General features: G+C 42.8%; 2 protein-coding genes across 2 annotated transcripts in view; both read left to right on the top strand.

Moving 5' to 3' along the window:
- LOC128085797 (deubiquitinase DESI2-like) overlaps positions 1-13,281 on the top strand; it is a 56,038-nt gene extending 42,757 nt beyond the window's left edge. The window contains exon 5 of the mRNA XM_052693670.1: positions 9,646-13,281. Within this exon, the coding sequence (XP_052549630.1) occupies positions 9,646-9,888 (243 nt within the window). The 3' untranslated portion in view covers positions 9,889-13,281. The remainder of the gene's footprint in view (positions 1-9,645) is intronic.
- A 1,064-nt stretch (positions 13,282-14,345) lies between these two features.
- LOC128085799 (cytochrome c oxidase assembly protein COX16 homolog, mitochondrial) overlaps positions 14,346-23,352 on the top strand; it is a 37,051-nt gene continuing 28,044 nt past the window's right edge. The window contains exons 1-2 of the mRNA XM_052693672.1: positions 14,346-14,512; positions 22,373-22,450. Coding sequence (XP_052549632.1) covers positions 14,453-14,512; positions 22,373-22,450 — 138 coding nt within the window. The 5' untranslated portion in view covers positions 14,346-14,452. The remainder of the gene's footprint in view (positions 14,513-22,372; positions 22,451-23,352) is intronic.

The following is a 23,352-nucleotide window of genomic DNA, read 5'->3' on the forward strand; positions in this document are numbered from 1 at the left end:
GAAAAACACTTTTGAATCAGTACCAGAACTGGCAGATAAGTGGAATGACTCAAGGAAATCTCTCCTCCTCCCTTCATCAATGTTATTACTGCCAAGAAACTGGAACAGTTGCTATTTAAATAAATTGTTTAGCACCTTGCAATAGGCCACATGGCAAAAAATTATCAGAGAAGCGAGGCTTTTGTGAGGAGCAGGGAAAATAACCCCTTTTATTTCCCAGGAGCCAATGGTGGGACAGCAATAAAGTCTGTGAGTCTTCTGAGCTCTTTTGGCAAGATCTGAAGTTGATGCTTATCAAAAGAAATGAATTGAAAGACACTGATTTGATTGACCTTAAAGATTGTTGATGTTGAAAAACTTTGCCTGAGGGCAGCAGAGACAGAAAGTTTTATTCTTTTATCATGTCTTCTCTCACTCTTCTTGAAAGAGGAATAATTTCTTGTGATTTATATGTATGCAGAACAAATCAAAACACTGTATTCTGTAGCAGATTCCTGGCCTGAAATTATTTATCTGTCTTGCAAATGCTCTAAAGGTTTTGTTTTGTTTGTTTTGTTTTGTTTTGTTTTTTGAAACAAACAAAAACTTAGGAGAAAGTTGGGTCTATTAGTAGGACCAGTTTGGATTTCTAGGAGCATTTTCAGAGAATCATAAACATGGGATAAATTTGGCTCAGAAATACTTGAATGAGCTGGTATGAATTCCACTGGAGTCAACATATTCAGAATTTGGCTGCAATTAGAGCTGGTGAAGCAGAGTTAAACATCTGAGAGTGGTCAGGCTTTGGCACAGGCTGCCCACATAAGTGGTGGAGATGCTGTCCTTGCAAGGTGTTCAAGAAATATGTAGATGTGATACTAGGGACTGTAGTTTAGTGGGGAACATCAGGGGTAGGTGGTTGGACTAGATGGTCTTAGAAGTCTTTCCCAATCTTAATGATTCTATGATTTCATGATCTCTATTTGCTTCTTAAATTATGACCCAGAGAAAGGTATTAAAACTGACCAGAACCAACACTGAAGTTAGTATGCAAGGCTAACTTCTATATGTGATCATCCTTCAGAAGGCTTTTTAGGGTCAGACTGATATCTCTTTATCCACCTTCCTCTTGTACTCGCTGATCCTTTTCACCCCTTTACTCCTTTAAATACCAATGAATCTATTTTGTTATTGAGCAGTATTTCGTCATCCATAGAAGACACATTCCAGGAGGAGAAGAGAGAGGCCTGAATCAGAATCAGTGTATTTGTGGTTTTAGAAGTCAGAATCTTACTGACGCAGCACTGTGAAGTTCCCCTGGGAGTTAAATAGCACCCTCCCTCCTGAAGTCAGCAGGAATCTCAATTCAGTTGGCAAGAATGTTCTCCAAATGATGACGCTCTGAAGGTTAACTGATGGAGTATGCATGGTGAATCCTGCAAGTGAGGATTCATGCAGGCATCTGGCCTCCTACTGTTGGTTGCTGACACTACAGTATGAGTCTTAAATCTCCATGTCAGGTTGGATGGATGTGCTTGGTAAAGCCATATAAACAGAATCTCCCTGTGGAGGCTGTGGAGTTGTACTGAAGGGACAAGTGATGGTGGCCAGCACATACTCCTTTCTCTCTGTCTGTCACTTGTCCTTTTTCAGCTAAGGCAGAACCAACAGCATATAACAAACTTGCATCAGAATCATGCTTCCCTTAAAGTAGTTTGACTTCCTAGAGATTTGCTGAGAAAGGCAAGTTTGCTGAGTCAAGGACCAAATGAGGGCAACTTGTTAGTCACAATGCATAATTCAACCCCAAAGCTTTCCAGGTCCATCCCCAGACACACGTGAGCTCTTGTAACGTTATTAAAACTAGAAAGCTTTCCTCAGCCGTAAGCCCAGAGAGAAGGATTAAAGATCAGAGAAGGGAACTTCAGGAGGCCTGTGTGTCACAGTCAAAAGCAAGAGAAGTTTTTATAAACCATTCTGCAGCAGGTCCTAAGGAGACAAGTAATATCCATTTATTTTCCTTAGTCAACAGTTGCTAAAAAGTCATCTCTGTTGTGAGGAGGAGATGTGTGTTTTGTTGTGCAAAAGCATACATGCTAGTCTGTTATTGGCAGAGGACAGAGCACTGCAGACAGGCAGGAAAGGGGGACAGAAATGAATAACAAACTGTAAGCAACCACAGGGTATAAAAAACATGAGTAAGCCTTGGTTTCCAGGCACCTGAGCCAGTCCTCACACAAGCTGATGAAAGACGTGCTTTATTTTAGTAGCCTCATAGCTAGTTCCATAAGGAACAGGATGCGTCTTGTTTTCTGTTTTTAAAATACCACATGCATCTAGAAGAATGTTACTAATAACGACATCCTGCACTCATAAATTATCCTCATGATTTCAGATGGATGTCATTTTTCTCTCAATACTGCCTGTAAATATGCATGATTTTGACTCTATGCTGTTAGTGAACTGCTGCACTGCATTCCAGCTGTGCTACTGCATTCTGTAGTGACAAAGTGAGATTTATAAGGGTAGTTTGTGTATCAGTTGAAATTTATGAAGTATTTGGGGAGTCCTTGGAATGAAGGCTACAATAAAAGTCCATCATTTTCCATCATTAGCCTTTCTAGTCTTGCTATCTTGAATGAGTGCTCTATCCCAGTGAAAGTGGTTAACAGAATAAATCCGAACATGCACATTCCAGGTCTCTTGGTAATTCCTTTTCCTCCATCTACCTACTTGTGCGGGGGAATAGTATGGCAAATAATTTGAAACAGAAATCAAACTCTCAAAATGTCAAGTTCCGAGGACATCATTTCAATTTTTTGGAAATGGTCTGATTGTGCTCCATGAGCCTCTGCAGTAGTTTCAGGTTTTCTCTTTAAAGTGATCTATCTAGCCAAAAATATTAAGTGTGAAGATATTGTAAGAGTGAGTTTGGAGAGAAAAATGGAAAAAAAACCAACAAGCCACCACTGCCACCAACAAAGAAAACCAACACAGCAAAACATTTTAAGGTCCCTGGAACTGGTATAAATGTGGATATTTTGTACCATCTATTTTACCTTGTTGTTTTATTTTTGCAGCTGTCTTTCCAAACCAAAAGCTCTGTGGCCTTTCTGTTATAATTAAGCATAACAGCTTGGAGCTAAGTTAATTCATACCCTCTGGGGAGTTCATCTCATCATGGAGCCTTTGAGCGTGACTGTGTGTAAGAATGCTAAGAATACGTCTCCTTTCCACAAACAAAGATGGCAAGGAAAAACCATGTCCTTTTTGCCAGTGCCTGAAGTGTAAATGAAGTGTCTGAGTATGTTGATAGCTTTTGAAACTGGAAGCTTTTGCTTAGGAGTCCTGCCAATGCTGCCAGACAAAGTCTTCCACTGTTCCTATGGCTTCCAGTATTCTCTGTACTCATTGCATCGCCATCCTCAGTAACCTGCTGCTGTGCAGTGTTAAGAAAGAAGGCTTCAGACTGAGATGGAAACGTAGGATTTTCCTGGTTACCTATTCAAGAAAAAGGCTGCTGTTAATGTCCATTAATCCATGGATGTGGATTGGCCTGGACATGTTCAACTCACACTTTGTGTGTGTGTGCACATATATATTTATGTATGTTATAACATATGGATGATCATGCTGGGCAACAGCTGTTCTCAGCCACTGGTCTTGAAACAGCACCTCCTTGAGTACCAGTAAAACCCTTTGCATTCTGTAAGACATGTCAAGGGTAATACTGTACAGTAGCTCAATGGATATGTGCCCTGTGTGGATGCTTCCTCATTTTCAGCAAGGCTGCTAAAGTGGAAGTGGCGGTGCGTGACTTAGCAGATGTTCAGTGCTGAACTCTCAGAGGCTCAGCCTGATGATAGGAATTGAAAGAATTAGCATGCATTGTTTGAAGAATGTAATGTTACCTCTGGGCATCTTGATTTTCACAGATTGGGGCACTACGTGGTTACTTTTGGGAGGGCTCACTTAAAAAATAAGTTCTTGACTTATGCCAGGGGTGTCCAATGTTTTGGCTTGCAGGAATTGTCTTGACACGCATATCAAATTTATAATATAGTTAATGTATCTAAGTAACAAGACTTATTCTTAGTATATTTTTTATTTAAATATAAAACACAGGGAGAAACAAAAACATAAAATTAGTGGGATATGTGACCTTGTATTTCTGAAAATAATTCATCAGTGTCTGGTTCCTTGGCACTGGTTGCAAATGTTAGTGAGTTCTCGAGGTGCTTGTCAGAAATTTTTGATGAAATATTACTTTTCCTGTGATTCATCCTTGAAAACAGTGGTTTTACAAATGTATGTACTGCCAAAAAGCGATGACGTATAAAGTGTGATTGTGAAGCACGGGATATTTTTGTCTTTTAAGACAGGTCTTACGAAAATCTAGTAAAAAGACATAATCACATTTTTCTTTGAGTTGAACGTCTGGTTGCAACTTCATATGTTCCATTTGCAAATGTGTAGTTAATGTATTTATGTCAAAAGGAAATGGAGTTGTGAATATGAACAAAAAGATGATTTTTTTTTTTGGAAATCTGAAACCTATTCTCAAATTCGTTTATCAAAACTGAAAAGAAGGCTGCATATTTTATGCTAGTGTTTAGCCAACATATAAAAGTGCATGAAATTATTTGCCATATCTTAAGCTTGCCATAAATTTCATTTTGAACTGTTATGATTTGAAACACAGCACAGATAAGTTGATTCTCACCTTATGCTTAACTCTTCTAAATGAGTGTTCAAATCCACCAAGAATGCTGTATCTATGAGCCATTTTTCATCTTCAATTTCTGGCACAAAGTTTCCTTTTGGTTCCATAAATGAATTGATTTCATTTTGCAAATCATAAAATCTTTCTAGCATTTTATCCTGACTTAGCCACCTTCCTTAAGAAAAGTAAATGATGTCTCCATAATCAGCATCCATTCTTTTAAGGAATTCCTGGAACTGGCAATGATTCAATCCCGTGGACTTTATGAAATTCATAGCTTTGATGACAATTGGCTTGATGTTACCATTTTTAAAGCTTTTGCACATAAATTTTCTTGATGTCTGATGCAGTGATATTTAATCAAAATGAGTTGCCAGTGGTAATTGTGTCATCTTCTATTAATTTCATAAGTTACTCTTTTTTACCAATCATCGTTTGGGCAGCATCAATAGCTTGTCAACAATGAGTTGTTGACAAGAGCTAACAAAAATTGCTTTAACGTAACTTTTACTGCTTCATACACATCATGATATTTAGTTGTGTCTTCTAACAGCACCGAAGAAGCTATTTCTTCAGTGATTCATTATCAATACCTCTGATGAAAATGAAAACTTGAGCCGTATCTGTGGCATCAGTGCTTTCATCTATTGCTAAGTCATAAAAATTGAAATTGGCACTCTCCAGATTTCCTTTGACAGAAGTTCCTACTTCTTCTGTGCACCTGGCTACAGTCTGGTGAGACTGATTTTAGAAAAATCTGGTTTTTATCAGGACACATTACATCTATCACACTTTCCAAATATTGCTTAATAAACTCATCATCAGTAAATGGTTTTGATTTTTATTTTTTTTTTGCAATCAGATTTGCTACCACATAACTAGCATTTACAACTGAGTCTATTTGTGTTAACTTTTTAAAAAAGATTATGTGGAGATGACAGACTTTAGTTCCACTGTTTTGTCTTTACAAAGCATTCCTTGATATGCATCGAATTTGGCAGCGTGTTTTTGCAGATAATGTCCTTTCAAATTGTAATCTTTGAAAGCTGACACAGTTTCCTTACAAATTAAGCATAGTGCCGTATTATTTGTCTCGACACTGCACTGTTCTCAACAAGCAGCACAAGCATGTGCCAGGTGTAACACACGTGGAATTTGATGCAACTCAGTGTCCGTGATGGGTACAAGAAACAGTCAGCACTGCACTGCACCCTCCCCTTCCTCTGGTTCCAGTAACAGTGCCAGTCACACACCAGTGCTTTGATTGTTGCCGAGTGATGGGTGCACACCGGGACACAGCTGCCGCCATGACGGGGCAGGGCAGAGGTTGGCCGCACTGCGAGATGTGCCAGGCCGCACGCGGCCTGTGGGCCGTGGCTTCGGCATGCCTGAATTATTCTTCTGCTCATGGCCTGAACTGCCCCAGGTGCATCATCCAGCACAGCACAGAGCCTATTGCATCCAAGCATTTTGTCTTAGGATCTACAGCTACTCAGTCCTTCAGCCTCTTTTGAAAGGAGCTCCTTTTGTGAGACTACCTCAGAGTATGTCTGGCATATGCCAACAGACACAGAGTGCTTAGAGTGTAGCTCGGAGCATCACTCTCGTTTGAAAGAGGAGAAAGAGGAGGAAAACAGCTCACTGATAGCACTGTCCTCTGCAAGGCAGAAGACTCAGCCTTGTCCATTGATGGATGGCATTTAAATCTGAGTTTTACAGCTGTTTCCCTGCTCAAACTAAAGCATACAGGAACTTTAAGATCTTGCTGAGAAATTAACCCTAGCTCTTAGGGTTTTTAATGGAGGGAAGAGTCATGGGTTGCAGTTCTTACTCCCAGAGCTCTTTATACATTTTAACCAGCGACTCATTAGTGCAAAATGGCAGGCTTAAGATGCTGAGAGGCTCGCCTTAGGTTCTAAATGAGCTGCCCTTTGGTGAGCTGAAATCCTGGTGTGGATTCGACAGCTGAGCAGCAGTCGCACCCAACCTGTCAGGACCAGCTTCTCTGTCAGATTTGGCATCAGCCCCAAATGTCTGAACTGCTGTTACCGTTCGACTCTGCAGATGCCAGCTGGGTCACTCACGGCTCTAATGCAGTCCTCACATCAACTACAGCTCTGGGAGGCATGTGTGACTGTCACAAGATGCCACGCAGTGGAAGCTGCGCGTACATGCAGCCTGCACAGGGGCTTCTGCCTGAAGTGGGGACTGGTCTCAGGAAGCAAGCAGGAGCTTATCCCCTTCAAAAGACAGAAACCCACCTGTTTGTCAGGCAAGAAAAAAAAAAAACCTCTAAAATTCCAAACTCCAAGAACCTTTAACAAAGATGAGAGTTCTGGTTGGGGAAACAATGGACAGTAACAGAGTTCTGTGAGTTCACTGCTCCAGTGTTTGGTTTTCAGTTGAGAACTGCCTTGAAGAGCCTCAGTAAGCACATTTTCTGTGGACTCATATCCAATTGGAAAACATTTCCTTTTGCTTTTGTTGTTTTATTTAAGCTCAGTTGGCTTAATCCCACTGCAGTCGGGTTTATTTGATGTTTCTCCATTAGCTAAGTACTGCTGGGTGCTGTAGCACAGTACGTTTTATGGCAAGGAGTTGAAAACAGAGGAGCAGGTTGTAGTGTTAGTGGCATTTCCTTGCAGTTGCTTTTTTGCTCCCGTTGAGCAGTGTGTTTTGCTGGGCAACTGTAGGCTTCTCTAACAAGAGAGAAGCACAACTGATGAAAGGGAAACCACTTTGACTTCATCAATATCCTTCAGCTCCCCAGCCTGCCCTTTTCTGCTTGATGGCTTGCTGTCCACACATCTCTCTGTCCTCAGAGAGGCTTCTCTTAGCCTCACAGATTCATTCTTGGTGAAGAAGCTCCCATAAACAAACGGCAAACATCTCAGCATCGCTTCCACATTGGGAAGGGCTATTTCAGTTGCTATGGGATCTGCTTAGAAAAGAAAACCATATCTTAAAATCACATTTCCATTCCAGGCAGTCTAACCTTGTGCCGTTCCTTTGCTTTTTAGCTTCTGGTAATTTTCTGAAGAAATCAGAATCATGCTCAGTTTTTGTTTTCCTATTGATATTTGGGGGCATGTTGTTAGTAAGACTTATGGCTTCTTGAGAACTAAATTCACGAGTGCATATGTCCCAAGGAGCCTGAACTGAGTCACTTTCTACGCAGGCAGTACGTAGCTTAAGTTCTTGGGGAAGAAAAATAGAAATGCTACTAAATCTAGAAGCAATTCTGCATTTGTTGGCTTTGTCTCAAGTTCAGTGTTTCAGTGTAAGATATTGAATACAGTTTTAAAAAATAAGGAATATTCTTGTGAAAGCAAGAGATGTCTGGTGAGAAAATTGAATACATCAGCCAATTTTCTATTAATGAGTCTTAAATGCAGGTAGAAGGAGCTAGTTTTTATTGATTCAAGCAGTAGTTCTAGCAATGGAAACCAAGGATCTGGATGGGAGAACTGCTACTGAAGGAATTAGCCACAGGTTAAAAATGTTGGAAATACAGATTCATATGTTTGTATCTAAGGTTAAGTAGAATGCAGCACTGTTAAGAATTGAAGTAGAAGTTACATTTGAGTTATAATTTACAGGATATTTGGTAAAGAATGGAAATCTATGCTTGTAAGTGATCTTAGCAGCTGAATGATTCTGCTCATTCTCTGATACCTAACAATAATGTCTTTGGTTTCACACATGGATTTTTAAACCATGTATGTCAAAATAAACTGAGTTCCATAGTGGAATTAGCATGGTCATGGGTTGACTGCCTGCTCCACACCTTGTTGGGAATTCCACGCTGTTGGAGTTAGCTAATTTAGTTGTACTCAAGGGGACTGCTGGACTGATGCAGAGATTGTTCTGGCCAGATCACAGTACGCATCAAGGACCAGATGGTCATCAGTCCTTAGAACTACAAAGCAGGCTGGCCTGTCCTCCAGCAACTGCTCTAGTGCTGCTCCCTAACAGATCTCTTAGAATCTCTAAGCAAGCTCTGCATTTCCGTTGTCAATAATAGATATCTCACCAGATAAGCTCTTTAGTGGACTAGAGACAAACACCTTTTGCAGTAATGAGTATTAAATTAAGTGTAGTTTTAGATAGGAAGAGAGTGGCAGAAAGAGCAAAGTAATGTAGCATTGGCAGAAGGAGCAGCATGGGAACCTTGGAACCATTAATCTACATAAAGTGGGATTAGTGGGGTGGAATTTCCTCCCAGTCTGTCCTGTAAACTGTACTGGAAGGAGAATTCAGGTATTATGACCATTGTACCTGCCACAGACTTTAGGCTCTGGAATGCTGTTGTGGGACTGGCTGCACTGGCAGTAAATTTACCACAGACAGCTCCTTGAGGCTGATTAGCTCCTGGTGCCTCTTCTGTGTCTGCTAAGAGAAAACAATTGTGAGAGTTATGTTTGTTCCTCTTTTCCCCACTTTCAGGAAATACCACACAGAGAAATTAAAGGGTAATTTGACAATAGGAAAAAGAGTAGATACCATGGCTTGACTGACTTGGTGTGTCAGCATGAGGATGAAAAGTGAGCAGAAAGAACAACTTCTTAGATGTCTCCAATCTGCCTCATTGGGCTCAGCTTCTTGACTCCTCAAGGTCTGCCCAGTAACAGCCTAAATCTTTTTGCAAAAATTTTGAGCCGAAGATGTTGAGGGCCATGAGCTGTTTTCCCCAGTCACCGCTCTGATGCTGATAAGGGCTATGGCTGGCAGAGCTCTGTGAGCATGTTGAGAAGTCACTGTGTGCAGTCATTTGCATTTAGAGCTGTTTTTAGCTGTAGAAGATGCTCCCTGCATTCAAACAGCTCTCATCAGAGCAACGGGGAATTCACCCTGCTGAGATGATGGTGCAGATGGAAATAATATTGCCACTACAGATGCCTTTTGGTACTATTAACTGTGTTCTTTTCTTGTTTGCTCCACAGATCCTGTGTGGGAAGGAGATCCCCCGCTGGGTGAACCGCCTGGCCTACTTCAGCTCCTGCATCCCTTTCCTCCAGAGCTGCCTCCCCAAGGAGTGGCTGACCCCAGCAGCCCTGCAGAGCCACATCAGCCTTGGCTTGCACAAGGAGGAGCATGGGGACACAACAGACGAGGAGTCTCCCTCCACCTCTGCCACTCCCTCAGCCTCAGGCACCTCACGAACCTGTAGACATACCAGGGTCTGAGCTGTGCCCACTATGGCCTCTAGTAACATTCTCCTCTTTCTTGTGCTGTTTCTTCCTCAGTCACCCTTTCGCACACCATGGTTTCTCCCCTCTTATCTCTTTTTTCATCTGACAAAGCAGGGGAGGGAAGACCCCTACTACTGAGGAGGAGAAGCTTCAGACCCTATTCAAAAGGCTGCTACTACAGTTACTTGGCAAAATGATTGTGAACTCCAACACTGAGCTGAGGAATGTGGCAACTCTGCTGGATTCTCCTCCCAGGATCCCCATGCTCCTTGATCCATGGAGAATGCTGCTCTCTCAGACATGAGAGCTCATGTAGGAGCAGGGAGCACCATACTGTGATGTCCCTCCACTAGGACAGTTTTGTCTTTTTATCTCTTCCCCCACCCACTTGATCCCAGCAGCCTCCTCTGTATTTTGGCTTGGATTGCCACATGGCGAATTTCCTGCTTGCACCCAGTGAGGCAGGCAGAGCCAGAACTCAACCTTCTCATCTCTTAGACCAGCAACAAGCTCCACTCAGCCACATCCCTTTTGTAATTATCAGGTTTCTAATTCATGTGAAGGAATTGAAAGGTGCTGATGTTCTTACAACTACCAGTTTTCATTATTCAAATTTAAGAGCTCGACTGACTGCCCTGCTCTTGAAAATAATAACAAAGAGAACCCAGAAAATGAATGTGTTACTATGGCTTTTCTTCGGGATTAAAAAAAAAAAGCTACTGCTTAGAGGCAGCTACTAAGTAGGTGCAGAGATGACTGTTGTCCATGTTGGTGCTTTTTGGCACAAACCCCTCTCAGATCCCCTACTTCTAGGCAGTGTTCCTGGTTACCTTTTTTTTTCCCCAGGCTGGCAAACGTACCTGACATTTGCTGGCTGTTTTTGAGGGAAATGGCCCTCTGGAGCAGTAAGATAAGGGGAAGAAATCTACTGGGAAGATCAGTACTTCTTTCAGCTTTTTCTTCTGCACCCATAAACATAAAACATGTCTCCTGAGCCACCCTTCCCCAGACCATTGCAGAGCCAACCCAAGAAGGTAAAAAATAAGTGATGAACCTGTTTCCTCCTCCTCCCTTTCTGGAGGTGGAGGGGGAAACCTAGGGCCACATCAAGAAAGCATGGGTGACCCTTCCCATGCATGGGCCACCATGGTGCCTTCTGTTGTGTGCACTATTTCACTGGCATGAAAAATGGGCAGAGCTGGCTTGTTGGTCTCTCCAGGCAGGTTCTTTATATGAATCTGGGTGTTTCTGTTCATTCTGATGGCTGACAAGAAAGCTGAGGAGGGAGAAAAGGAGAGGTATACCAACCCTTCTACTCAATTACCTCACCAAGGTTTCAGAAGATGCAGGAGAGCATCAAAGGGAAACCCAAGCCTCTCTCCCCCTTCTAGCTCCTCTTGACCACACAAAGGAGAATAAAAAAGAACAGGTCTGGTGATGACAGGAGGTTGCAACTTTAGAAACGCTGTTCTTAACAGCTGCTATCAAGTCAGGACTTTCCCCTCCATCCAGAAAGAACTGTAAGTCCTTCAGAGATGTTGTTTCCTTTTACTCTTGAAGAAAGACCAAGAGCATGGTAAATCCAACCAGCTGTTTCTTTAGCTCAGGTATATAGAAGTGCATGCTCTCAGTGCTGAAGGTCTTGGCTATGATGCACATCATGTCTGCACAGACAGTGCTTCATGTTTTGTTACATGTGCATACCTCCAGTGAAAAAGGAGAAAAATGTGTGTTTGGACAATGAGCATTTTACAACGCACCTTCCATTTTCATCTTCTGAACAAATTGCTGCAAGTTCTGTACTGAACTAAAGTTATACTCCTTATAAACCTTGGCTACTCACAGTCAGTACTGCATTGTGAGCAGTTCTACAGCTCCTGATATCCAATCCAGCACCAGTCTTGATTACCCTGGCTTGTTCCAGGATGTTTAATAAGATTTCCATCCTGTTTTCCATTCTGCTGCCCAGAAACATTACACAATGTACTGTTGTGTGCTCTTTTCACCTGCAGTCATGGTCACTGTAGCCTAAACCAGCAATGCAAGTTCCATTCGTCTGAAGTTCCCAGGGTGCCTGCCAATAGCCAGCAGCACAGTACGTGCAGTGAATTTTAAAATCACTTTGTAGGTCCTTCTCTGGAGGTGAGTAAGAAAAGGCTTTCCCAGAGCTTTTGCATAGACCAGGGATTCCTGATCTGACAAAAGCCAGCCTACCAGCACCCTCAGGTTACTATTCTGCACCTGAGCTCCAGATAGAACATCATTATACATTTAGGAGAGAACTACGGCTCCAGTGGCACATTTCACAAGTAAAACCTTCACAGTATTCCAGAAGATAAAATATCTAACTGGCTGTGTTGTAACAGACAAGAAAGCTGCACTCAGCCTTCTTGGGGATGTGGATAAGTGCTTGTAGTATTGGGAGTAACACTTGGGGTGAACTGTTGTTGTCATAAAAACTAGATGTTTATCTACTTTTATGTTTGTCAGTCTTTTATGTAGGGGTCATAACAAGGAGGCATGCAACCTCTGTTGTAAGTCAAAATGAGAATATATTCCACTCTTCAAAAAGGTTTCTCCTCACTCCTCTCTGTTCAAGGTGATTGAACAATGACAAGAACAAAGGGACACTGTGGAAATAAAATATATATTGATAATAGCTTTATCTCTGTAATTTAACAGCATTTTAGATTATTAAAAGTGAAAACATTTTTAAAGTCTAATTTACTGCTTATCTCTGGCACAGCATGTTTGATTTAAGCAAATCTTATCCTTCTGAACATAAAATTATTGTTATTATCATGTAATTATATAGCATTTGCATTTAGTTTCATATTTGCTTTCTCTTACTCTTCTGGATTGTAACATCATAGGAAAATTTCAGATACCAGTAGTTATCAGTGGAAACAAAAGAACAGCTTATAACTCTTGACCAGAGCACTCAGTGAAACCAACACAACCCTTTAACCCAAGACTTGTTGGGCCCTTTTAGAATTTGGAACATGAGGGTGCTGACTCTGCACGTGGGCATCAGCAGCTGTGGATTATTTCTCTAACAGAGAGCTAATAGCAACAGGTGAGAAAGTAACACCAAAGGCGATGTTAGCATAATGCTGGTGTTACATGTCAAACTGTTTCTAAGGAAAGTTAAAGTGAGAGGAATGAGGTAAGCAATAACCTCTCTTCTCAGCACTTCTATGTCTGTAATGGCAGCTGTCGTGGTTTTGGGAGATTCATCCCACCCTCAGTACAGCACAGAGATGGGCACAGGACTGTTCTCTTCTCTTAGCTCCCATATGAAAGTTGGCATTTCTGGAATTCAGGTATTTGACTGAATGGTAGAACTCATTCATTTGCTACCTGGAATAAATAACGAATGGTTCTAAATCTTGGAGGAGTTTATCTGTGCAGCCAGCTTTGTTTTGAAAGGATATACAAGTTTCTGGGGTGCAATGTGATTAGGATAAGGGATAACAATGTGGGAAAACTGACAGTGTTCTGGTGGCTGTCACTTCCTTAGGAAACAAAATGAAAGATGTAGCTAATGACCAGACTTTGGGGACTGCCTTAATCAATGAGCTTTGACAAAAAGGTCAAAATCATGAAGGAAACCCTCTGGAAGGATGTCTGTTCCTCTACAGAAGCTACTGGGGGCTACAGGTGTACCTTGCCAGCACTGAGCTGACTGTCTTTTGTTGTAAGTGAAAATTCAGCTGGCAACGCAGCAGTTATCCACCAAGTGAATATTAACAAAGCCTACATGCTGCCCTGGGGAGGGCAGATGCCGTGTGTTTCTTTGCAGCAGTGATCTCAGTGCTTTATCGTCCCTGAATGGCACTGATTCCTGCTGCTCTGGTCCTGCCCTGCTGGGGTGTCCCAGCTGTAGAAGCTCCTGATCCCTCAGTGCCTCTTGCTTTCTCTAAATGTCCCTGATCTCAGTTTAGACACAAAGTCTTTTCACAGAATCACAGAATGGCCTGGGTTGAAAAGGGCCACAATGATCATGTGGTTTCAACCCCCCTGCTACATGCATGGTTGCCAACCAGCAGACCAGGCTGCCCAGAGCCACATCCAGCCTGGCCTTGAATGCCTGCAGGGATGGAGCATCCACAACCTCCTTGGGCAACCTGTTCCACTGCGTAATAATTTCTTGCTTTCTCATTCCTGTGGCTTCAAAGCTGTCTCTCATGAAGGCAAAGTCCCTGTTCTTTTCCCTGTATGCATTCAGAGAGCACTAACTGTATGTCAGGGCAGGTGAGGATCGCTGCAGTTTTGCGGAGGACACTTTGATCTCACCACGACAGCCACACCGCAGCAACTCTGCTTTGCTGGAATACGGAGCGAACCGCCACTCGTGAGCGTGATGCCTTAATATAACGACGCAGTACATTTATACGACGCTAGGCAACAGCTGGCCTGCCCTACGAGCCGGCCTCAGCGGCGTGCCGGCCTCGCGGAGCGCAGCGGAACGCCGTGTGTGGGCTGCGCCGGCGGAGGGAGCGGTGTGGCGGGCGGCCCGGCGCCGGAAGCGGCAGCAGCGGGCGGACGGTGGAGCCTCATGGAGCGGCTCCGCAAGCTGTGGCGGGGCCGCACGATGACCTTCGGCGTGCCGCTGCTGGTGAGCGGGGCGGTCAGAGAGAGGGTTAAGGCACGGGAGGTGCGGCGGGGCGGGGAAAGGCGCTGTGCGGATACGTTATGGATGCCGTGGCCGCAGCTTTCCGGTAACGAACGAGTCCGATTCGGTGGGGCGGCGCAGCTGGGGGCGTGATGAGGCGTTGCGGGAAGCACGGCGCGGATGTGCTGTTCTCTTGTGGGGTCGAAAAAGTGCCATAAAGCTTGCGAGCGACCGGTCTTCTAAAAGGACAAGGGGCCTTGGCGGGTCCTGCAAGGTGCACGCAGGTCATAATACTGTGGGGAAAAAGGGAAACGTCGTTCTGAGAGACAGAAAGATGCAGGGTGAAGAGATGGACTCCTCCGAGCCCTCAGCGGGGCGAGTTTAGCAGCTCCTGTAAACTCGGGAAGGCCCGGCACGTAAAAGATGCAGCAGGCGTTGTGCTGCTGGGGTTACTGCAGGCACCCGGTCAGCTTGTCCTGAGAAGTTCTGCACGGCTGTTGATACGTTGTGGGTGGCGATGCTTTTGTGGCTTGTGAAAGAAGCGCTGAAGTCCACACACGTCGGATCGGCTGCTGAGGGAGAAGGGACTCTTCCTTAGGATGGGAAGTTCGTGGTACTCTTTAGGAAGGGATTAAAGAAGCAGCTGCCAGCACGGCTGTGGGTCCCAGACCATGGCAGCCCTTCAGCATTTCTGATGCTTTTGCACGATTTCTCCTCAGTCTATAGCAGAAGTTTTGGGGTGACTGTTTTTTTTGTTGTTGTTGTCTTTTTTTTTTTTTTTTAATTAATTAATTTGTTTTTGACTTTGCACTCCAGAATTTCATTCCCCTTTCTTTACTTCAGAGATTCTTCCTCTGGAGTCAGTGTTAAGCAGAGGAACACTCTGCTTTCTTTCTTTCTGGGGTTTCACGTCTCCCCTGCCTTAAAATTATTGTCCCCTGTGAATGTCATCATGCTGCTGCCCAAAGACTACCTAACGAGGAAGGAAAAGGACAATTCATGTGGCTCATGGCAGCTCCCCAGCTGAACATTGAACTCTGAAAGCACCTCAGGAGCTGAACACAGTTTTGCTAAAAGATCAACTGCAGCACCAGTGGCACTGAATGTGTGTCCAGAACTGCAAAAGTGTGCCTTTGTGACCTTCAAGTTCTGCTGAATTTGGTGATAATACTGACATACAAGGTCCTGTTAGAAGCTTGCGTGCTGTACATTTTTTCACTAGACAGAAGTTTATTCTTCAGTAATACCGGACCTCATCAGCGCTATATTTTTTTTATTGTAATTATTATTATTGAAATGAATCTCATGTCTTGCCTCCTTGCACTGCACTTGAATAAAAAGCCTCTGTAGCACTCTTTAAAAATACTCCAAGGTTAAAGAGATGGTAACTCAGTGGTAGGTTAGGCTCTTGCTACGAGCATACATGCACAAATATATATTAAAAATATTTCTTCCTTTTTAGTGTAAATTATCTTCTTGATCCTTTTATTTCCCCTGTGTTCATTTGGGAGTTGTTAGAATATTTTTGTCTGAAAGGGATTTTCTTGGCTGATCCTTAAAACCTTAAACTGACAACAGTTTTGCCAGGAAGATGTGTCAGTTGCAGTGTTTGGGCACACTTTTTCCAGCTTGTGTGCTGCTGGCCAGGCAGCCTGAGGGCTGAAGTGGAGGTGGTGACAGCTGTGTTGGTGCCAGGCTGACTGCATGATGTAGCTCTGAAGTTCACTGTTAGGGTGGAGGGCTGTGCTGTGGTGGCTTAAGTGTCTTTGCCAGCTGCATTGGCATCTCTTTCCTATCATAATGTAAAATGTCTCCTTATCACATGAAGCCTACCATACACAAGCATTTTCAGGGTACTTGGTTTTATTCCAGGAGAGCTTCATCACTACTTTAAAAAACATGGTAAAAATCATTAAATTGCATGCTCAGGACACTTTCCAAATCTTGTGTTTGTAATTCAGCCTTTGGCTGATTCCAAACGAGGGTCTTTCATATCCTGTAAGTTGCAGAAGCCACATGCAGCTGTGGTTCCAGTTCTCCTGTCAGCTTATCAATATGAATTTCTCAGTGTCTTCACAGGCAGGACGCGCAGTCTGTGCTCGTTTGGGGATTTCTGTTTTACACCTGTTTAAGCATATTGCTCTATACATGTGCTATTTCAGATTTCAAGCTTGTAGAGCATTGCAAAATCCTTCATATCTGTAGATGAGGATTTCCACATCTTTCCTTTTCTTTTGCTTTCTTCTTTTTTCCCTCGTCATGTAATGACTGCGTGTTCACAAGTGCTTTCCTTGTAGGTCTCTTCCTCTCTCTGGATCTTCAGTGTTTCAACTACTGTGTGCAGTGTTGCCAAAAGAGAAGATGAGGGCAGCCTAGAACTGTGAAAGATCTTTTTTTTCTATGAATAAATGTTTTCCTAAAATGTATTTCCACCAGTGTCCATGTGCACAGACTGTCCTACATTGCCATCTACATTGCTGCCTTGAGCAGTGCAGGTTGTCTTTGATAGACACTTCATCCCAGGCATCAGAGGAGCAAGACAGCATTGGGTAATGCTGTGACCATGTGTTCATCTCCCAGGAGACCCACAGAGAAGCCCAGCAGTGTCTCAGGCCACGCAATGAACCGCTGGCTTCCCAGCCTTATCGACCTGCTCCAAAAACCCACATTCCCACCCATCAGGATATGAATTTCTGTCTGTGGATGAGTTTCTTTCACTGCTGAATTCCAGCTCAACTGGAAGCTGTGGCTCTTGCTCTCTCTGTAAAAACTGTTATTAAATTCACTTTTGATAGTGTATGAAAAAGGATTGCTGCAATTAACATTTTTTTTTTTACTTCTAGATATGTCAGTGCTATTGTTAACATTGTTGGCATCACTCAAGGTGGTGGTGGGGGAATGCAGGCTTGGGGAATTGGCAGGATTTTCATTAACATCCATTACTTGTGGAGTTTTACAATGAGATGTGACATATGCAAAACTGTCAGCTCATCTGTTTCTGAGCTCACCTTTGGATCAGTGCCTTCAACTTTTCTTTTTGATTCTTAATATTTGAGGAGTATCTTCCAGATAAGTATTAGACAAACAAGTAGGTGCTCCGTTCTACTTTTTGAACCCGTGAGTGCCCAGACTGGTAATTTCAAGAAGGAATCCAAATCTTGGCTTTTAGGAGCTTCTGGAGAAAGAGAAGGTGGTACCCAGCAGCTGCAGCTTAGCCACTATGGCAAACCTGGTTTTCAGACAGCTGCAGCTGCTGAGTGAAGTTCCTGGGTCATCTGAGCAGCCCAAGCCATCAATGTGTGTAATGCAAAGTGACAGGGCTGTGGCTGAAAATGCCCTTTTTTGCTAATTGCTCACACTGAGGAACATATGGCTTGCTGTCTCTTCTGCATTGTTCTTAGGTTGGTTTCTACTTAATGTGTTTGCCATGCTTTCCAACCTGTTATGAAATGGACATTTTAATAAACAAATGTGTTTGGTTTTTTTCTTCCTAAGACACAGAATAGTAGCATTGCAAGTGACAGGCTGAGAGAGTTGGGGCTATACAGCTTGGAAAAGAGAATGCTCCAGGGAGACCTGAGAGCAGCCTTTCAGTATCCAAAGGGGGGCTGTAAGAAATAAGGGGTCAGACTCTTTAGCAGGGACTGCTGTGGTAATATTAGGGGAAACAGTTTCAAACTAAAAGAGGGAGATTTAGATTGGATATGAGGAAGAAGTTTATTGCAGTAAAGGTGGTGAAGCATTGGCACAGGTTGTCCGGAGAGGCAGTGGATGCCCCATCCCTGGAGACTCAAGGTCAGGCTGGATGGGCTCTGAGCAGCCTGATTTCACTGTGGGTGTCCCTGTTCATTGCAGGGGAGTTGGGCTGGATGGCCTTTAAGGAGCCCTTCCAAATCATACGACTGTAAGTCTAAGTGTGTGGACTGTTTTGGTGTACTGTGGCCTGTAGCCACTCGTATTTGCAACTGTCAGACTGACTGCTTTGAACATACTCTACCTTGAGCTGGTTAAGGCAGTGCTTGTCCAAGTGCAGTACTCTGCCTGGAGTTCCAGGTTGCGTAGCACTGCACAGGGCTGCGTTACCAGCTGGTTGTGACTGCCTCTGCTGTGTGCCAGGTGCTGCCCCAGGTGAGGATGCAGCCATCTATTGGCGTGTTTAATCTGTTTCTGGATGTGGTGCAGTTTGTAAGCTCTAATGTACGCAGTAAGTCGGAGCGCTCCCTTACTTGATTGTGCTCTTGAATCAAATTAAGAGATTTGTATTTTTGTTTTTCCCCTGATCTGGGCTGAGAGTGGTTGCGGACAAGAAGAAAGGCAGACCTGGTTCTGCTCCCACTGGGAGCAGGGTGAAATCTCAGTCAGTTTCAGAGAGGATTCTGCTCCGGTTCTCTCTCAGCAGCCTGCGCAGCACTGGCAAGCAACTCCTTTGAGTGGGAGCTGGCAGAGGAGGGCGCTTGAGGCTCGGCTGATTTTCTTGGCAGTGCAAAATGCTGCTTTATTTAGGAAACAAATGGGAGACTTCAGTCCCCTGGACTGCCAAATTGCTGTCTTTCACCAGCCCTACACTGCATACATGACAGTTCTTTAGAAAGGAAACCCCAAAACCCTTTTGACTGTGATCACTGCAAACTAAAATAAAAATCATTCATAGCTGCTCTAGTTTTGAAGCTCACAATGAGTAGTTGGAGGGTTTTGCAGCAGCAGTCCTGAAGAAGAGGCTGAAAATTATCACATTCCTTCACCAGCAATATTTATCATAACATTTTCCTGCTTTCTTTACACCGTAATATGGGTTGCCAGCACTAATTAGTGTGGTTTCATGTAGGGCTCTGCAACAAATGTAATGTACCTTCGTGATCTGCCTGTCACAGTCACTGCTGTAACAGGGATGAGTCTCTCTAGCAACAGGGATGCTTATAACACCACCAATCGCTGCTGCTGGAGAAATTGTTTCCTGTTATTGTTTTAGCCCAAGAGACTGAAAATGGCTCCAAAAAAGTAGGGATCTGCTCTTAACTATATTCTTGTGCTGTTATGAGTCCTCAGTGAACATCGTCTCGCTGTGGTTGGTGACAAACACAAGTGTTATCCATCCTAACACACAGTTCAAATGATCAGCCTGATGCCATCTATAACTAATTGCATAACATACTTCCCAACGCAGAAGTGAACAAATAGATTTTTAAAAAGAATTAAAGAGAGTTCTATGTCATTTTTTTACATAAGACATTTATTGAGGCTGCTGAGTGTATGTGACAGATGGTGCTCTTATGTCACATCCTATCTTTCATTTTGTTTTGCAACACGCAAGTCTTCCATGCATGCATAATTGCATTACAACGTTGTAGGGTTGTTTTTGTTGTTTTTTTTTTTTTTTGTGTACTCACTGAAACATAAAGAAATGATCCAGCACGAGTTCTTTGATGGGAGGTTGAGCTCACTCTGCTGCTGAGCTGCTCACCCTAACGGGTGCTGAGTGCTGCTTCACCAGTGTGTTTCCTGGTTTTACATCCTAAGCTAAACTTTGGGAGGAAAGGAGAAAGCACAGCATTTCATCACTCTGCTGAATGCATTCAAGTAATTAAGCAGGTTGTGTTCACTCCATAATAAAGTTTGTGCTCAGTATCTGAAGCATGTAAAACTAACGGTTCTGTTGCAGAATGCCGTTATATCTCAACTTTCCGACTTGGGTAATCTTCAGTTGCTCATGCATTTACATTTTATGATTTAAGCATATGATTATTAGATCAGGATGGAGGAAAATGTACTTAATTTTCTTTTTGTTTGGAGTTGCCTTCCCAGTTTTCACTTTAAGTGGAGCGTCAAGTTGCATCTGACCTCATGAAAATGTTGCCAACCTGATTGTTCTATTTATATGGTATCCTGAATAGCTTCTGCTAGGATTTCCCCTGCGTCTCTTTTGTCTGGGCCTGTCTGGCATTTGTTGGAACATACTGGACTTTGCTTTGCCCTTGACTTACACTGAGCAATTTAATTCGTTGTAATGCTTTTTTATCTTGCAAGGAACGTAGAGATTATCTCCATTTTATAAATTGAAAAACTAGAAACGTGAGTGAGAGTTACGGAGTATGCAAAGCCAACAAGCTAAGAACATTGCTGAAATTTGTAATGTCTTACCCCACTTCTGATTATTTTGCCTGCTAAATCTAGATCTATCATTGTTTGTATGTCTGTACTGTTCCCTTTAAATACAATTATATGAACAAGGTGAGGACATCTTCCCTCATAGTACAAAAGAGAACAGCAATACTTAAGCCAAGGCCAGTACTTCACTCAACACATTGTCTGTCTCCAGGTACTTTGTTACCTTTAATGCTATTACAGTTGCACAAACTCATTGATACCTTCCTGTACTGTCATTGCTTCTTTTACTGACTTTTGAATGCAGTTAAATATATATATAATTAACTTAAGAGCTGCTGTGGCATAGAATCATAGAATCACCAAGGTTGGAGAAGATCTGGAGGAAGAGAAACTGACCATCACAGTACTGGAAGTGTAAGGCATTCGTATTGATAATGACTCTAAGCAATGTGTCCAGCTTACCAGGCTGGCTGTTCTGCTTATGCTGTATGAAAAGCAAAAGGAAACTGAAATGCAAGTTTTTTGCCCCAGGAGCAGCATAAAGATGTTGTGAATAAGGTTACAGTTTCAGGCCAAAACTTGTCTTAAGGAAGAGAAGTGTGTGTGTATCAACTTCTTTATCATGTGTATAGCTGCAAACATGAAATTAATGTATAATAGATGGCTGCTGTCAAACAAGTGAAACAGTGTGGTGAGGCCAAATGAGAGCAGCACATGATTTATTTCATGCAGCAGCTGTCTGCCTCACTTCCACTAGCTACTTTACAGAGTTTTAGATGATCTAAGCTAAAAAAGCCCCCAAACATTTGCTTTATAGTTGAACGTGCCTTTGTTCATATTACATCTCATAACAATATACTTCATGCAATTTTGTTGTCAGACAGGCTAATTTTGAAGTGATGCTGCAAGGATTTCTGCTTTCTCCCTCGCTGAACCTGCTATACACCAGTGCATCTGCTTTGGCTCCACCACAGCCACTCTGACATCACAACCATAAAGCGCTGTTTGTAACTATAAACTTGACTGTAGTACTGCTGATTTCTTTCTTTAGGACATGACATTTGTTAAATTAACACATAAGATGTTAATTAACATAATTCTCATTAGAACTTAAAGAATATCAGCTAATGGATTTTTTTTTTGCTGAGATGTCAACCATATTAAGATTCATTTACTGTCTGTTCCTTGAGACTTTCAGCATATGGTGTGAAGATAGCATATCATCAGCTGACATACCAGATACGGCTGAATAAATCTTAAATAATTTTCAGGCTCTTTTAAACTATTTTGAATGCTTTTATTTTCTGTTTCCTGTTACTTGTTCTTACCAGAATATTCATACATAAAGAAAGCATTATTTTTTCCTTGATATTAATACTTCCTTTTCTGTTGTATGTATAGATGAATCAGTATCTATCCAGAAGAACAGCATTAATGCCTTGAGCTACAAATACGGGGCTGTCCCATTTGTGGTAGGCCTCTCAAAGGATTTTCTTACCAACCTTTTGAAGCTGTAGCTCTGTGATATATCCAGCTGCCAGACCACAAAACTTTGCTCTCTGTGTTTCTGTGTCAGTATGTGGAGTGTTCTTCACAACATCTAAATGTTTAGTTGTTGTACCGAGGGACGTGGTTCAGCAGGAAATATTGGTGATGGTTGGACTGGATGATCTTGGAGATCTTTTCCAATCTTGGTGGTTCTATGATTCTTTTTTCTGTGACGGTCCTAACACACGCTTTCATTGTGTTGTTTTTCAGCTCTACATTGTTGGGGGATCTTTTGGACTCCGTGAGTTTGCTCAGATAAGATATGATGTCCACAAACTACATGGCAAGGTACTTCAAGTGGTTTTCTCTTCATTTCATTTTGCAAATGTGCTGACTCATAAAAGATAGTTTGCCCGGACAAGCAAAATATTAGTATTAGGAGATATTATTTTATGCTCTTAGGCAGCAAGCAGTATAGATAATAGAGGCTGAGATAATAGCAAGTCTTTTTGCTAGCTGTGGAAAGTGATTAACAAATAGTTTGGTTCCTACTGTTGTTTGTAAGTGGCAATTCTGATTCTGGAGAAAGGAAGTGTAGCACATCAGGAAGGAGGTTATTAGAAAGATTTTGTACCTAATTTAGACTAAACAACTTTATATTTTAAAAGGTGCACAAGAGAAAGTTGCTGCCCACTGGATGAGGCTGTGCATGGCCCGGTTCAGCCTGGGCTCACATGCCTGCAGGGCTGGGGTACTTTGTGAGCCTGCCATTGTGATGCAGAGGGTCACTGTGGTCCCAGCGCTGCTGACTTGCAGAAGGTGTGAAGCTTTTTAAAGATGGTAGAGTGCTTCATATAAAAAGTGTTTATGTGAGACTCCAGACGCTGTGCATAAGATGTTCACTACAGAACTTGTGACATAAGTTGGAGCAGGCTTGCGGTGGCTTTCTACTGTCAAATCTTTCAGATCCTCACCTGTTCAGGGTGTGGAGACCCTCATGTTTCGCCTTAGACAATTGTTGTGGGCTGTCTGAATTACTTCAGTTGTTCTTCATTGCTCTCTGCACTGCATACCTGGCTATGGCACATGAAGCACCATGCAGCCTGCTGCTGCTCAGACTCTTACGTGACATACCCCATAAGATGGGAGAAGAATCTTAGTGCTCTGGCTGATTACTTTTTCCAGTCCTAGGCTTTCAGAACCAGCTGTAGCATTTAAGTTTTCCTCCAATCCGGTGGGGATCACAGGAG

The sequence above is a fragment of the Tympanuchus pallidicinctus genome, unplaced genomic scaffold (assembly GCF_026119805.1).
Source record: "Tympanuchus pallidicinctus isolate F22 unplaced genomic scaffold, pur_lepc_1.0 scaffold3, whole genome shotgun sequence".
Classification (NCBI taxonomy): domain Eukaryota; kingdom Metazoa; phylum Chordata; class Aves; order Galliformes; family Phasianidae; genus Tympanuchus; species Tympanuchus pallidicinctus.